Source organism: Molothrus ater, chromosome 5, assembly GCF_012460135.2.
Source record: "Molothrus ater isolate BHLD 08-10-18 breed brown headed cowbird chromosome 5, BPBGC_Mater_1.1, whole genome shotgun sequence".
In the NCBI taxonomy this organism is placed as follows: Eukaryota; Metazoa; Chordata; class Aves; order Passeriformes; family Icteridae; genus Molothrus; species Molothrus ater.
In genome coordinates this window covers 61,713,990-61,730,972 of record NC_050482.2, presented here as the reverse complement: position 1 = coordinate 61,730,972, position 16,983 = coordinate 61,713,990, and the positions used below count along the sequence as shown (strand labels likewise).

The following is a 16,983-nucleotide window of genomic DNA, read 5'->3' as shown; positions in this document are numbered from 1 at the left end:
CTCCAAAGCATATGGCAGAGCCAATTAGTTGAAGAACATCTTTCTGTTTCTCTCCTGCCACACACCTTTAGAGGCCACTCTCAATGGGGAGGCAAGGCAGAACTGTTGATTGACTAAACTGAGGTGTGGGTAAAAAAGCTGAGCAGTGCTGAACTAGAACCTGTGGAGAAATACTTTTAGTTCTGCTAAGTAATGAAAAAACAAAGCCTGCAGAAAATATCAATTCCCATCCTATCAGCCTCACTTTAATTAAAGGGGTGAAAAATCATAACTGTAGTATGTCTGTGATTCTTGAACATTCTTCCAGCAAAAGCAGAACCACAATTCTTCATTCTTTTAGTACCGTAAAACCAAGAAGCCTAATAGTTAAATACTGGGGTTACATATAAAAATTGGTAAAGTAATTAAGAAAAGGGCTACTAGAAAAAAGGAATCTTGGACAGTATTTCCCTGAATGGTTAATTACATATTGCAGACAGCCCTGTATATACTATCTGCCTTGAATCAACAAACAGACAGGCTGTTACTACAGCAAGTGTTACAAGATACTTTGAACACCTTTAGAGGATAAACCACATCACAGGGCTTGCTGCCAGGTTATTACTTTTCTGAAAAACACCCATGAATAAGTGTAAACAGATTACTATTACTTTGGCAAAAATGTACTTGTCTCATCTTCCAAAACATAGAGATTCTCATGTTAACAACTGTGGTGGTGCTTGCAGAGGTCCCAGGATGAGGGAACAGATGAGAATGTTGACTCCATGTTTCAGAAGGCTTGATTTATTATTTTATCATATATATTATATTAAAACTATACTAAAAGAATAGAAGAAAGGATTTCATCAGAAGGCTAGCTAAGAATAGAAAAGAAAGGAATAAATAAAAAAGGCTTGTGTCTCGGACAGAGTCCAAGCCAGCTGACTGTGATTGGCCATTAATTAGAAACAACCAACATGAGACCAATCACAGATGCACCTGTTGCATTCCACAGCAGCAGATAACCATTGTTTACATTTTGTTCCTGAGGCCTCTCAGCTTCTCAGGAGAAAAAATCCTAAGGAAAGGATTTTTCATAAAACATGTCTGTGACATACAACATCAGACTGGCAGGTCTGAAAACCTGAGCAACAGAACCATCTGTGTGCAATGTAAGGTACCTCACTAAGTCAGGGGAACGAATGATTCCCTCTACAATGTTATCCCGAATCTGCTGCCGATCGTTCTCATGGATGTTAAATGGGAAAACCGCTTCTCCAGGGGGTGGCTCACGGTCCGGCCAGTACTGGGTCACCATGTTCTTCAGGTAAATGGCAGCTAAGGACAGACAGAGGGGAAAGAATAGTTTAATTCTACACATTGCCCAGTGCTCAACATGTAGAATAGCTAAAAGTAGAGCAAAGAGTTGAAAAGGCAGCTGAAAACCACCACCTGAATTCTTAACAATTATGGGCACTGAGCACAGCTGAATCAGAAAAACATTTTTCTTATGATTTCACACAAGATCAGGCTCAAGCACTTGATTAGAACAGACCAGGATAATACTTCCATGAGCATCTCTCAAGGTACATTTTTACTACAGCAGTCTTCCATATGAAAATAATGTCCCATCATGCTAAACAAGCCAACAAAAATCTACTTATGTGTGTTTTCACTCCTTCCTAAAACAAGGACTCAAGCTCAGTAAGTGAAGTTTTGGAAGGCTCGTGTAAACAAATCACTGCACACACAGATGGGACACTCTGCTTGGGGAAATGCCCAGTATGAAACTGGCACATGGCCTACCTTCTATTCAGACAGAAATGTTTGTTGTGAATTCCCTAAGCTTTATTTCACTATTAGGATTTCCCATAATACCTTTGAATTGTTCCCTTCTGTCTCACATGAAAAAAAACAAGAAAAATAAAGTTAATCTTAAACAGAAAATAAAGCAGCATTAATGCATCAGTACTAAAATGCCTGAAGGCATTCTTCAGGAAACATGAGAAATATGGTATGAGGCATTAAAGGAATGTTCTTAATAAACTCTTATGCCTGGACACTGTTTTGGTTGATTACTAGCTAGGGTTTTAAAGTAGAAATAAGATATCCTTGGGTACAGTCATTTCTTTTGGTGATAAGAAATTGCAAAGCATGAAAACATGTAGTCTGTAAAATACTTTATAGGAGCAAGAGGAAAAAAAGCTCTTTGTCTATGACATGCCAGACTAGTCAGACAAGAAACAGGTCCTGAAAGACCAGCCCCAGACTTTAATCTATTTTGTCCATAGATCTTGTTGTTATACAAATTTTTGGCTTTTAAAAAATTCCCAGGGAAATCTGTTGGCTTGCAAATATGACTTAAATGTGCTTCTCCATTTTACACCCCTCTTCTGCAAAAAAAAAAAAAAAATTACATTCTACATAGTTGGTCTTTTCCCTGAATGGTACTGAAATGAGAGATTAATTTATAAAAATGACCTTATGGAGTTTAGATTAAGCTTCAAACTTTACCACAGAATGGACTAACAACACCATTCAAAGTTGGATTATCTTTGAAAAAATAAAGGCCAGCATGACAAACAGAATATGTCAGCACGCTCCAAAGCACTCAGGGGATTAATGGGATCTGTACAAAAAAAACCTCAACAGTGCTTCTATGGGAAATGCTGTTCCACAGGATAAAAACAAAGCTGTGAATGAAACAGTATTAATTAATTTACTGAAAGGCCTGAACAGTCTCTGTATCTGACAAACATATTACAGAGGAGTAGTTAAAATGGATTATGAGAATTTAGAATCTGATCTTCCACAAATGCATACAGTAAAGTTAACTGCACCACTATACCTGAACTCACACACACAGCTGAGCAATCCTTCCAGACATGCTCAGACTGTAACTGTGCAACTTATCCGTGATGTGACCTTCCTTCACATCTACTTATTTAAGCCACCAAGATACTGACTAAATGTATGTGGCTACCCTTGATCTGTGAATTAAGGAATGATTTTCCTTTTACAGAAATTTTCACTTTTCCAGAGAAAAGAGATTCAAATAGAGAAACATGCACTCAAATGTGATAACCTTTTCTATTTTTAAATTCACACTTGTCTTGGCATCATTACTGCTGTACCAGCAGGAGAAATAATACCTAAGGGTTCTCAGTTTTGAGTAGAAATCATGCTTTTTTCCTATCAGTATCACGGCAATCCAGTAGGGATCACTATACACACAGGGAAAGCTGAAGTAGGACTCAATCCTATACCCATGGTTTCATGTGATCCTCACGATGGAAAGAAACACCAAAGTTAGATCCTTTTCATTTCCTCCCCAGAGCAAACCTGAACTGACTTACATTGCAACAGTTCAAGAGTCTGTTCAAGGAGCAGACTGACTGAAAGAAAATGGAACAAGGGATTTCACCTCACCTGCCTGACGCACCGGAAATTCGACTTGGTCCGACACTATGATTTGCAGCAGACTTGGAGCAAAGTTGATGATCTTATAGGACTGAAACACACAGACAACACATTAGTAAGTTTAAAGTATGTTTAAAGTAGACTGTATTAGCAAATGCTGAATGAGGAGCACAAACTAAGGATTTTGCACTGCTTTTGCATCCTCCTCATGATGGATGAAAGGTTTCAAGACTTGAATTTACCCAGACCTGCAGAAATCCAAATAATTCCTTGTAAAAGCAAAGCATGTAATTGCACATGGGCAGAATAAGTAATGTGAAGAGGTCCTCAATTACAGATTAGTGATAAAGAATATTTAAATAATTCTAAGAATACATAGCAAAAAGCACTAGATATCTGCCTTTGAATTACTCAACTTAGCTCCATAGGTCAAACGGACATTGACAAGCTTCACCAATACATGCCATTTATTAGCAAAATAGTGTGTGGCAGAACAGCAATAGCAAAGAGATTTTAAAAAATCATTTAGAATTGTTTTCAAGTGTAAACAGCATCTGCATTAGCCATATGCAATTATCTTTTAGCAAACTAGATGCATAGTGCATCTCAATAAAAACTGGGGAAACAGCGGGACAAACATTTTCAATTAAAATCAAGTGTAGGCAGATAACACTTCAAAACCCACAGCCTTCATGGGAACTTTTCAAACACTACATCAGCCATGCAGCTGAAGAATTTCAAAGAGAAAACAATGCTCAGTGAACTTCTGAGCAAAGCACACCAGATTTAAAAGATGTGACAATCTGATGGCTTTATCCTGCTGCCATCCACCAGGGCTCCTCCAGCGAGGAATCGCTGACTCAGCGTGGTGCAGTTACTACTAAGCCTTGACAGATCAGTACTGGTAGGTCAGATCTTTCATCCCTTGGATCCATGTGTTTTATGTTCAAAGAGAGAGGTTTCTTGGGGCTAGATGGCAGCAGCTTTCTGTATTTCACCTTTTATAGTGTTTCCTCCCACTAGATTATACCTGGCAGTTCTGTGGTTGCTCCCAGAGTTGTGCTCAAAGGACAAGTATTGAACATCCTCCTATAGAACTCTGCCTCATTCAAAAGCTGTGAAATAAAAGATACTTTCTGCCCTTCATGTCCCCAGTTCTTTGATCTACCATATCCATAACAAGGTGAAATTACACTGCTTTCATGATGTCTAAGCGTCCCAGCTGCATCGCGACACTATCATTCAATAATTTCACCAAATCACTTAACTTTCTGGCCCTCATTTTATTCACTATAATGATAGTGTAATTCTAACTCAGAGACTCATTTGATGTTTATAGAGTAATCTGAGATGCGAGATAAAAGCAGTAGTGGCAAATCAAAAGCATACTCTCCTGCAATTTCCTTCTTTATAAACTTTAATTATCCCTAAGAAATGTTCCAAATAAAGTAAAAGCTGTAACATCCAGCATAGGAACTCTATTTATCTACAGACATGCTGAACTTGTTGAAGCATACTGGATTACAAAGATCACCTTTTAATCTAGTAGCCTGGAGTACAAAGCTTGCCCTTCAGTCACTACTGGACAACACCGGTGTGTTTTGAAAGGGCCACAGTCGACTGCAGCATCCTCCAGCACTCAACACCCAAGTTGCACAGAGATAAGGAAAACACGAGAAATCACAGCAGCACAGAAACCCAAAACCATGCATGAACTCTAACCATCCTTTTTGTTCTCAACTGTGCCTGTACACTGTTCTCAAACCCAATCTACAAAGCTTTTACTACTATAAACACACCAATTAAAAATGCAGCTTTGGGGGGGTGTTTTGTTGGTGATGGTTTCCAGCTGCAATCCTACCAGTACCACACTTAGGCTGGACACAGTGCTAACAATATTATTTCCCTTTCCCTGTCCTAACAGTTTTTACTGAATCTACATTAAAACCACTGCTAGTTCAGGAAGCTTTATGAGTACTACTTGTGCTGGTGTACAACTGCTCTCCCTGAAGTTTTGCCAGGATCTACACAAATATGGTCATTTGCCTCCGTGCCAGATCGGCTCAGCAAGCACCCGAGCGACAAAAGCCCTGTGCCGCAGGCGGAAGGCACAGGGTCCCCGAGGGGGTCGCATCCCCACCAGCACAGCGCTACCCGCGTGTCTTTACACCTCACACACCGCCACCCCTACAGAGATCGCCAGGCCCGTTAAATCCTTCTGTTCCCTTCTATTGTCGTGCCCGGAATTTACATTTTTACATAGCTCTGTTTACTACTCGTTATCGGAAACAAGAAGACTGTAGAGATAACAGAGACTGTGAGCCCACGTTAGAAACAAGACACACGATTCTGTTGTATTTGTGAAGCTCAAATTACATCCTGCTCATTTGTGCAGCAACAAACCCGGGTCAGGAAAACTACATGCTGCTTGCAGTTTTTAGAACAGAGGACTTTTTAAAAAGCTGCATGCAGCAACATTTTTCCTATACCAGCACATTCTCGTCTGTTTAGTTGTCATGCTAATTGTGATCCTGGGAGGTGTCCCTTCCCTGTTGCTCCAGACATCAGCAAACAAAGCTGGACCTATCACGGGAGCAGGTGCAGAGCAATTGTCAGGTGTATATTGTGACATGGAAATGGACATGGAAGAGACCTTGGAGCTGGATGAGTTCAACAAGACGGTTCTTTATATCACTGCAGCTGCACCTTAACAAAAGGAGAGCAGGAATACTGTCAGTGCCACAGAAGGAACACAAAACTATCGGCTGATTTTGAAGAGTCATGCCCAGGAGCCGCAGGGAGGCACCAGATGGCTGAAAGAGACCTTCAGCACAACTCCCACAACACAGCACGGTGCTTTGTGCACTTGGTGAATAATTACACTGCCCTGAACCCACATTGCTGGGATCTGGTAAAACTTCTTGTGAAAAGTGCTGATCCACTGGGGCACATGTTTATTCTGAAAGAGAAAGTGAAAGTTTTTGAAAAGCAAACTTTCACTGAGTTACAAAGAGGAATTATTTCAAAGCTGTGTAAAACACATACAGGCTGTTCTTGTATGAATCCCAGATCAGAGCATTTATCTTAAAAGAGAATCTCACTTAATTTCCACTGGGATTAAGAGGATGGGATCCAGGAGTGTGCAAGGCTAGCAGCTACACTGGGAGAGGCATACAGCACTGGGAAGGCATAACTGGGTAAATTTAGAGCAGAGAAGAAGAGATGCATATGATCCCTGCATGTTGTTCCATCTGTGTCTACTATCTCAGGATCTGCGCACTGCAGCTGCACAGCTTTTTGCACTCTGTTCCTTCACCTTTGGCCTGATGTATCCTTCCCTGCATCACCATCACAGCTCCAGGCTTCAAAAGATCAGAGAACACATCTTTTTCTGCCTATCTCCTCTTCCATTTGATTAGGTACAGAATATATGACAGACAAGTGAGCCTCAGGTGGGCCACTGAAAAACATCAAGATGAAGACCATCACTTGTAAAGGGCCAGAATACAAGGAGAGGTAAGTAGCAAAAAATACATTAAAATCTCCCCAAATAGATCCTACTGAAGCAAACACATCTCACATCTGATGTTCATATTTGGCCCCCAGGTTCTCACACATCATACACTGCTAAACTCGTTTCATGAAGCATTATTCTGCTGTCCTGCTTGCTGCCACATTCAAAGACCATAACTGCTCCAGAATCACAAGAGTCAGTAACCTTCTCACTTACTGATGGGAACCACAGTGCCTGAGAGCAGAATGGCACTGAAAGGTTCTTCTTCCCCTGCAAAATATCAGGACACTCTAGGACAATGGATATGGGAAATCTGGAAGCCTTCCTTCACATTCTGCAAGCCCAGATCATCCTTCCCCACCAATAGTAAACATCATTTTTATACCATCGCTGAAAAAACAAGGCACTGCATCTCTGTTTGCAAAAACAAACACACAGAAGAAATTTGTACCTTGAATTAATGAGAAATGAACTTTTTACAAACATAATTGCAAGGCTTAAATACATATGATCCAAATGCTCAGCTACCTGGTTTACCAAGTCTTATTTTCTGTTTCTGTATACTGAAAATGTATACTTAGAAATTCCACTGGCAAACTTAGGAGTATTTCTGCAGTTGTTAATAGCGTTTTCACTCTTGTTTTTTTACACTGTCAGTCAGAGACAGTGGTTAAAACAACCAGAACTTCAAAAGATACTTTTTTCTTTCCCTGCCTATATGCAAAGATACTATGTAGAGTGGGGAAAACACTGTTTTCACAAAGTGAAAATAAGCTTGCGCAAGAACCCACCTGAATTTCTTTCCTGTATGGATTCTGCTGCCAAATTCATCCAGGTTCAAAGAAACTTCACTTTCCACATAACTTTTAATTATCCAAGTCAACTTCCTCATCAAATTGGTCTCAGATTTCTCCCTCTAGGTATCATGAAGTGCTCACTGGCAGTTACAGAGTGGCCTTAAGATCCCTGCCTACTATAGCAGCCAGCTCAACAAAGATGTGGAAAGATATGGAAGGAAGCCAAACTTTATTCTGGATTCTTCTGCTTTTGGGTAATCTTTTCACACTTCTTCCAGCACTGCTATTCAGTTGCTGTCAAAGCCAAATTATGTAACTCCTACTCAATATTTAAAAAGCCCAACTGTATTTCTGCAATTGAGTTCTTGTTCTCTCCTTTGCTACAGGCCAAAGGAATGTGTTACAGCATGTTGGGCCACTGAAGATTAATGTGTAAAACCTGTATGGGAATCCTATCTGAACTGGAATTAGAATGACTCTGTATGTTCAGTAAAGTATATTTCACAGCACTCCAAGAACTGGCACATGAAAGCAGTATATAACCATAATATAAATAAATAAATGAACCCAGCAAAAGTCCTTGAAGTCCACCAGACAGATATAACAGGAGTAATAGCCTGGAACAGACACTGACAAATTATGCACAGAAACTGAGTCTATTTCTTGGTATGATAACTAACCATTCTTCTAAGTACAGTGTGAGTGATAAATATCATCATCAAGTGCACTCTAATTACATTACAGAGCTGAACTAAAAAAAGGCAGGGCAGGGAGGCAAAAGAAAAAGAGGGGGAAGGAAAGACATGTACACTTAGAAACCCAAGAGGCTAAAAGGGAAATGGCAGCAATTACATGAGATAGACACTGACACGGCAGGAGGCTGCTCTAGTTTAGCAAGAATCAGATTTCAAATAAATCCCACACTTACAGTTGTGTTCAGACCACAGAGAGAAGTGAAGTTTGCTAATGATTTCAAAGTAGCACCAACCAAGGAGAAAGATCAGAAAAATCCTACTAAGAACTGAATGATCTATAGAACTGCACCAACACAAATGGAGTTGGGTAAGAGGCCACAGTACATGGTCAGGAACTCAAGGATGACACAACTTCCCCTAAAAACTTGAGGTTTGTGAGTGAAGAACAGCAACAGAATAAAAAGATCAAGGGACTTTGGTATATTGAGTGATAAGAAACAAGTAGATGTTGGACACAAAGAAGATAATTGTAGATTTAGTATTTAATGAGGTATTAGCAGCTTTGAGCACAAGACTTTCTGGAACACTGCAAACACAAATGACCAGACTCCACAAGAAGGATTATTTCAAAGGGAAACTGGTGCAGAGAAGAGCTGTGCTCCTATTACTAGATTTCATAAATTCAGTTTTATGATATGGCAAAGGAAACATAGCCTGCTGAGGCTAGAAAAACAGGCTTCTAGGGGATCAGCCTTTGACAAAGCTGTCAGAGAGGGTATCAAGAAACCTGAAGTAAGATTGGCACAAATGGATATAAATGGACCATAAACCAATTTTGGCTGAAAACCAACACTTGTTTCTAGCTGCAAGAGGAAGAAAATTCACAAGCAGCCTTCTAATAGATATAAAAAAGGACAAAAAAAAAAAAAAGGAATCCTGATTCCATTTCTGAATGAAGTTAGGCGATAATCCAGGAGGCAGACAGCAAGTTCAATGATTTGGGTGTATCTTTATACAGGAGCAGGAAAGTACAGAGGAGAAAGAAGCATTTTCAAACATGTTGGGACTTCTTAAAATAGAAAAGCTTTCATTCATGTAAACCCTCTATCCCCCATGCTCTACACTGTAAGCAAACTGGAATCAGGACTATTAGGCTATTGCTCTAAAGGACTCTGTTCTGGTACAGCACTGGGGTGCCTGCAGACAGGCACTGTCCTGGTGCACTAGCAGGATTTGCAGTGTCTGGGAAGCTCATGGCACTACCTGGACTCAAAGCTGAATGCCAGCGTACGCTGCAGATGAGCCAACACAGGCAAATTTTACCTCAGCACCCCTGAAGCTGTCTCAAGAGCAGCATCCCTGCAACTATGACACAGAACAAAGGTGACTCCTGTGCTGTTCAGCCAAGGGCTCCAGCACCACTTATAGACAGAGAATTTTCTGTTTGGTTGGTGGATTGGTCCCTTTGCTAGAACAGCACCTGGATTGCAGCCCTTGCAGGAACACAGGGACATGTCAACACTACCATCAGATACACAGGAGGGGAGTCTGACACGTTGCTTTGAAGCCTTGCTTCAAAAGCACTAAAAAGCTTCAAGATGTCAAAGTCCCACTTGAGCAACATTGCTCGGGAGCATTTTTGTTCCTCTCATCCAGAGCCATGTCAAACCCAGCACTGCATCAGCACATTATGTCACATACGTCATGCTTCACCTAGTAACAGGAAGCCTGCACAAAAATAGGAATGTCTTAATTCCAGGATTCATTCTTCATAATAGTTAGAAAAAAGAAAATGCATCAAGTATTTTAAAAGAAAATTCTGCATCTCAACCTGTTCTCAGCAAGCCTGCTTGCACTCTTGAATCTAAAACCTGTGTCTTTCATGAGAACTGCACTATCCATCACTTAAACTTAGAACATTTTACAGCTGTCAGCCTTAAAATGCTTTCAAGACTGTTCCTGAGCTTCCCAGTAGTTACTGGTGATGACAGCGTGAGGAGCAGCACCCAGGAACCCAGGAGCTGCCTCTTTGTTCTGAACAGAACACTGTAGCAGCAGTAGTTTGAATTGTTGTTTAGACTGCTGTGCAACATGCTGCTTACAAATACTTGTCATTTCCCTCTCAGCCCTTAACAGTAGGGATAAAAACAGATACTGATGCATTTTTAAAGTAACTATGCCAAAAAGAGGAAAAAAGCCTTGCATCCTTATCTAAATATTCACAAGAGCATTTTCAATGTCCAGCACTTAATCCACTGATTTACTAAAGGAATTTACCAATTGCTAAAGCAAGGATTAGCTATATCTAATTCAGAAGGAGTTTTAAGTTACCTAAATATAAAACTAAGCTGGAGGAGCAATCCTGAATAGCATAATTCCTGACAACCAATTCTCACTGACTATTTTGTTAACACACCAACACAAACAAAAAATCCCAAGTCCTCAAAGAGAATCGATCAAATATTCCATTAAAGCATAGAAATTAAAGTTTCACTAATGCTGTGCAAGGGAACTTTCTCTTTCCTCAAAGGTTCAAAGGTTGGGGTCACAGTTTTATTTAGTGCATACTGCTGCTACTCTAGGAAAAGGTTTTTCCCCCAGAGGGTGCCTGGGCACTGGAACAGGCTCCTCGGGGAAGCTATCACAGCACCAAGCCCGACAGAGTTCAAGAAGTGTTTGGACAACATTCTCAGGCTCATGGTGGGATTCTTGGGGATGGTGCTGGGCAACAGGGCCAGGAGTTGGACTCGATGATCCTGACGGGTCCCTTCCAACTCCACATATTCCGTAACTCTATGATTAACTGCAGGATGCCAGGACATCCACTGTCCACGAAACCTAAGGCTCCTTGCTCCAAGTTCCCCTTGCCGTGCGGCCGGACGGGACAGAACGCGCCCCCGAGCGTCACTGCCGCCCGTCCCGTGAGCGCCAGGGCCGCAGCAAATGTCATCCCTCCAGCGCCGAGCGGCAGCGCCCCGGCCACGCCGGGCTGCCGCACTCGGGAGCGCCTGGAGTCCCAGCAGCGCGGAGACCGCCGAGCGGGGGCAGCGACCCGCCCGGCCCCGCTCCCGGCCCCGCTGAGGGCGGGCGGGCGGTCCCGGCTCCGAGCAGCGGTCGCCCCCCGCCCCTGGCGGCGGGGCCGGACGCCCCCGTGCCGCGCGTGGGGCGGGCCGCCCGCGGGTCCCCCCTCACCTGGTTGAGCTCGTTCTCGGCGGCGACGCGCAGCTTGGGGTCTATGGTGCCCTTCAGCGCCTGGATGATCCTGTTGGGATCCATCTTGGCCTTCGGCCGCCGGCAGGCAGCGCTTTCCCGGGACAGCAGGACGCGGAGGAGCCGCCGCTAGCGCCGCCGCCCCCCCGTGCCACCAGCGCGGGCCCGCGTCCCCCACCCCCCCGGCCCCTCTCCACAGCCATTCACCGGTTTGCGACAGCTGGATATCGGGAAACGGGCGCTGCTTTACGGCCGCGGCGCCGCCTTCTGGCTTCGGGAAGGGGTCGGCGAGAGGTGGCCGCCATCTTGTTGTACGGACAGGAGTGCGCCGAGAGGGCTGCAGGGGGTGGGTCTGCGGGCCGCGGCTCCATGGGGGCCGCCATGTCGCTGTACGGAACGGCGGGGGCGGCTCCCGCCGCGCCCTGTACGGGTTATTTTTAAATTAGGATTTCAAAATCCCATTTTTCTTCCTTGATAGTTTACTCTGTTTTTCTAGGTAGCGTTTCAGCTTTCATGGCAGGCTTGGGCGCTCTGTATTTGTCATCCCGCGGGACAAGAATGAAGAGTGAGAGCACGGGGACTTAAAGGAGGTGATGAGGTCAGGTCCGTGGAGGAGAGGTGACACTTATCCAGGTGCCACGCACAAGAACGACTTCCAGGAAGACAGAAGTTTACTGCAAGGAGTTTACTAAAACTCCCAGTTGGGTCACACGTCGTAATTCCTACTCTGCTTCTGAGCAGGTTTCTGTGGGATGCTCGTCCTCATCATTATGTAGATTAGTAGAACCTGAAAAGGGTTTGCATATCTCAATGCTGTTTGTGTGTGAGAGGGAGTGGGAGATGCTTGCCCCTCAGGCTGTCAGGAATATACAAGCACCACCTCCAACGCTCCTGCCCCACCCTGATTCTCCACCTCTTGCCTATTATTTCCCCCCTTAAATCCTAGAACATGCTAGTGAACCAAAGGAAGATTTAAGTGCAGGTGTAAGAAAGAAATCTGTCAAAGGTGTAACTCTCAGGTAAATAGACCAGAAAAACCTCTGACTAATGTGGTTTTGGTGAGCCAAATCCTTTGGTTACTTCTGCAGGTGACGTTTCACATAATGTATACAAACCAGAGACGTGTGATTAATTGGTTGGAAGAACAGAAAGACTATTTGCTGTGCTTAAGAGGAGTGAAACACAACAGCAATTACAAGATCATCCCATTATATAGGTGTCTTAATGATACAGTCGGACAATATGTCATTTGTTCATTGTAATTGCAGTATAAACCAAAACCTTAAAGCAGCTGGCACTATAGTGACTTACTAATAATTTTTTTATGTCCCTCAGTAACTTTGCCTCTAATTAAAAAGGAATCCAGCTGTCACAATAAATTGCACCTACCTGGCACAGGGAGATGTGCTCTCTCTTGTGGTTTTCATCACCTTTTGAAGTGTTGCAGAACACCTGATCATTATCTTGCCTTTCACCTGGGATGCAGCTCTACAGCATCTAGCAAGAAATCTTAGGCACTTCCATTGACCTTTCCCTTTCTTCTTAAAAGCAGATGACAGTATGCTCAGTGATCATAAAATTCAAACAAAAAGAATGTTAGTGTAAAAATTTAGTGTATATATTATTAACTATGGTAATTCTTTGTTGCTGACCCATTTTGATTAAGGTAATGAATTGTCCAGGGGGAACTGCCCAATTAAAAAATCTTGGATTCCATATCACAGCAAATCCAAATTGCTTTAAAGGATTTGTAGTGGTGCATCTCTATTCCCTTTTCCCAAATTACCATGTTATGGACTGTTTAAGAGCAGTTCTGCTTCATTCCATTTCTGTGTATTCATCCGTGGTAGATGAGCTTAAAAGTTATTAAATTTATTTATTGAAGGACTTCTGCAGAGCTAGTGATGTAAAACATACCAATAAAGAACAGAAAATCTTTAAAGGGTATTATAACATCTTCCTAAAATGAATTTTATTGCACTTACCACTTATATTTAAAATGGTACTTTCAGTGTTGCAAGCATTGTAGTCTGCCTGTTTTCTGGATGCCCAATACTTCTTTCTGTACAACATGAACCTTCATAGATACCAGTGACTATATTAGTCCAAAAATAAGTTTGGTCATTAATTGAAATATTTTAATGTGACTTCATAAACTTCAGGATGAAAGCAACTGCTTGTAAGCAAGAACTCAAATGCCTTTTTGTTAGAGCAAAGATTCTGTTAATATTTGGGGTTTCATCTACTTACAATGAATGTTTGAGATTGGCTTTTTAAATCTGTTCTGCTACTCTGCAAATAAAAAATCTGAGGTAAAGTTCAGAGATTTTTCCTGTCAGCTACTGGTGACAGAAGATCCAATGTGAAGGGACAAATGAGATATTAAAAAACTAAAATTAAATCAAAGTTGCACCAGTATACAAGGAAGGGGGAAAAAAAAAGAATGATAGTACCAGGGAGAGAGGGTGATAATGCAAAGCAAAAATGTGGGGTTTTTTAAAGCTCCAAATCTTTCCAGGTGGGCTATAACAAGTTTTGTGAAGTATTTAGAACAAACAATCTTATTTTAAAACTCAGTTGTGAAACCAAGGATTTTCAAAGTAACCAGTTTGACCTGAACAAAAATTAGACCTGGTTCTTTACAGAGTTGCCATCAAGATTACTGTATTAAATTCAAGAACTTTGGGGAAAACTTGAAAAGCCTTACATCTTGCAGGTTACTTGCAATTAGTCCTTTGACTTTTGTTGGCTTTGAAATGCACTCTGGTGGGCTCTCACCTGCACATGGACACACTTTCTGTGGCATGGAACAGCCCCTGTCTTTTCATGCCAACCAAGTGCCTTTAGGACAGCACCTGTAAGCTCTGGTTAATAACAGACACTCCTGAAAAAGCATGAGAAAGAAGACAGCATTCCTCTGTGTGATGTGCTACAGGCTGAAAGCAAACCACTGCTCTCAAAGCAGGCTTTATTTCATTGTAGTGAATTAATGACTAAATGATAACTAATGATCACTAAAGTGATTGGATATGTGCTTAGCATAAAGCCTTCATTCCATACCAACCACTTCTCAAACCTTACTCTAGGGCCCAAAAGCTGTAGGACATGCCAGCTGTGGAAAAGCTGTGAACTAATAGTTTCCAACCAGAATAGTGCTTCACAATATTATTTTTTCAAGTACAACACTGCCAGGAAACATTCAATCCACAAATACAAATGCCTAAGGTTTCTTGCATTCTTAACAGAATTGTTTATAAAGAATAGTTATAAACAGTATATAAACAAGTTTATAAACAATAGTTGGGTGAAAATTAAGTTGATCAGAGACTTGTGAACAAGTGTGTGACTAAGGTTAATTCATTTTTACCTGGTTATGGTACTGCATCTCTCTAAATATAATACACAACAGACTTTTCATATCCTTCACAAGACATTTATAGGTTGAATAAAGAGCTAGCAGATAAATGTATTCCAATCCTCCAGACACAAACCCCTTGATCAGAGTTAAAATGCCAAAGCATCTCCCTCTCTGACTGGTTTGTTGGCGTAGCTATAGGTAACAAAACAGTCAGGGAGAAGAGGCAACTAAACTTAACCAGCAGGACAGGGCAGTGACTTCTCTGCAGCACCACTGCAGCCTGCAGGATGGAGGTTTCCTCAGCTGCAGGAAGTCAGCCATGGCAGTGGTGGTGGGAGATTATTCATTGTCTCCCCTCACTTCCATGACCTGAGAAAAACCCCACAAAAGTCACAAGTCTGTTAGAATTTTGAAAACTTTAAGAAAGCCTTTGTCACAGTTGAACCCTCCTGAGCTGGCAGCTCAGCCCTACCCAGCCACTCCCCTGCAATGGGACAGGGAAAAGAACTGGAAAGGCCAAAGTGAGAAAGCCTGTGGGTTCAGATAAAGACAGTTTAACAGGTAAAGCAGAAACTCAAGCAAAGCCAAAACAGGAATTCATTCCCCACTTCCTATGGGCAGGCAGGTGTTCAGCCATTTCCAGGAAAGCAGGGCTCCATCACATGGAACAGTGACTTTGGATGTCAGACACCACAACTCAAATGTCCCACTCTCCTCCTTCTTCCCCCAGCTTGTATTGCTAAGTACATCATCATCATGATCGTGTGGGCTGGGGTATCATCCCTTGGGTCAGTTGGGATCAGCTGTCCTGGCTTTAACCCCTCCCAAATCCTTGGGATCCTCACTGACTGGTGGGGCAGTGTCAGAGGCAGAAAAGGCCTTGACTCTGGCAAGGCCTGCTCGGCAATAACCAAAACATCCCTCAGTTACCAACACAGTTTTGGTCACAAATCCAAATACAGCCCCATATCAATTACTTTGATTAAAGTTCACTCTCTCCCAGCCAAACCATTACACCCTCCCATTTCAGGGTAGTTCCAATATTTCACTGATGTCAAGAGAAGGAAACACAGAAATTTACTCCTTATAAAAACATAATGTTTCTTACCTTAAAAGTTTATCTTCAGCAGGCTGCACAAGAGAAGCAAATCAGAGAGAATTTAGGTGGTATCCAATTTGCACGGCAGACAGCAATAGGAAATTTAGCAGAATGATGATGACCTTTTGTATGTTTTAATTAGACCCGATTATAATCCTTACATAGTGAAGGCATTTTTCCTATTGAAATGATTAAATCAATCTCATTTAACAATTACTGAGGAAAAAGAAGTGTAAATAGAACTTACACTGTCAGACAGTATTTACATGAAAACTACACAGTAAAGTATTTCCAGGTTGTGAAACTCACCTGTTAAATGCTTTGCCCAAAAGCAGAATAAAGAAATAGGTCATTGGTCTGGACATACTGACTAGACTAAAACTGTGTCAGTAGAAAATGCACTGAAATATTCTGAAGTCCTTTGAGAAGCTTTCAAAAACAATTATTATAATTATTCATTATCTAGAAGCATAATGACATATCCCTACCCTTGTGCTTATCATGGAAAAATTATATAACAATTTTAGGTATTTTGGGGATCAGAATAGCAATTTTCTACCAGTGGATTTTGGCCAGCTATGGGTATGGAAAAAAAGTGTTTGGCTTGGTCTTCTGTAGTGTTTTTTTAAACAGTCTTAGCAGTTAAGGTTCAGTTACAGCCTTTGGAGTTGCTTCTAGTGCAAAACCTTCCTTAGGACAGTACCTGTCCAGTTGTACTTACCCTCCTTTTAGTAACAGAGGTTAGTAAAATCTGAGTTCACAGCTGGCTAAAAACACAGTGAAAACAAACAGTTCTAGCTTAAAAAGTTGCATGTGTGAAACCTACAAGTCAATCATATTTTTTAGTTATTCTAAGGGACGAGACTTCTCCAAGTTATGTATTCTTTTCAAATAAAAATAGCAGAACAAGC

The 16,983-nt window shown here is 41.8% G+C and overlaps 1 protein-coding gene across 2 annotated transcripts in view; it reads right to left on the bottom strand.

Annotated features, from left to right (window-relative positions):
• IPO8 (importin 8) overlaps nucleotides 1-11,750 on the bottom strand; it is a 51,303-nt gene extending 39,553 nt beyond the window's left edge. The window contains exons 1-3 of one of the 2 annotated variants that reach the window (XM_036400418.2): nucleotides 11,598-11,750; nucleotides 3,409-3,490; nucleotides 1,161-1,317 (exon numbers count right to left, since the gene is read on the bottom strand). In XM_036400418.2, the coding sequence (XP_036256311.1) occupies nucleotides 1,161-1,317; nucleotides 3,409-3,490; nucleotides 11,598-11,681 (323 nt within the window). In that variant the 5' untranslated portion in view covers nucleotides 11,682-11,750. The remainder of the gene's footprint in view (nucleotides 1-1,160; nucleotides 1,318-3,408; nucleotides 3,491-11,597) is intronic. The other variant, XM_036400417.2, reaches the window with a different exon arrangement.
• Nucleotides 11,751-16,983: the final 5,233 nt, after the last annotated feature.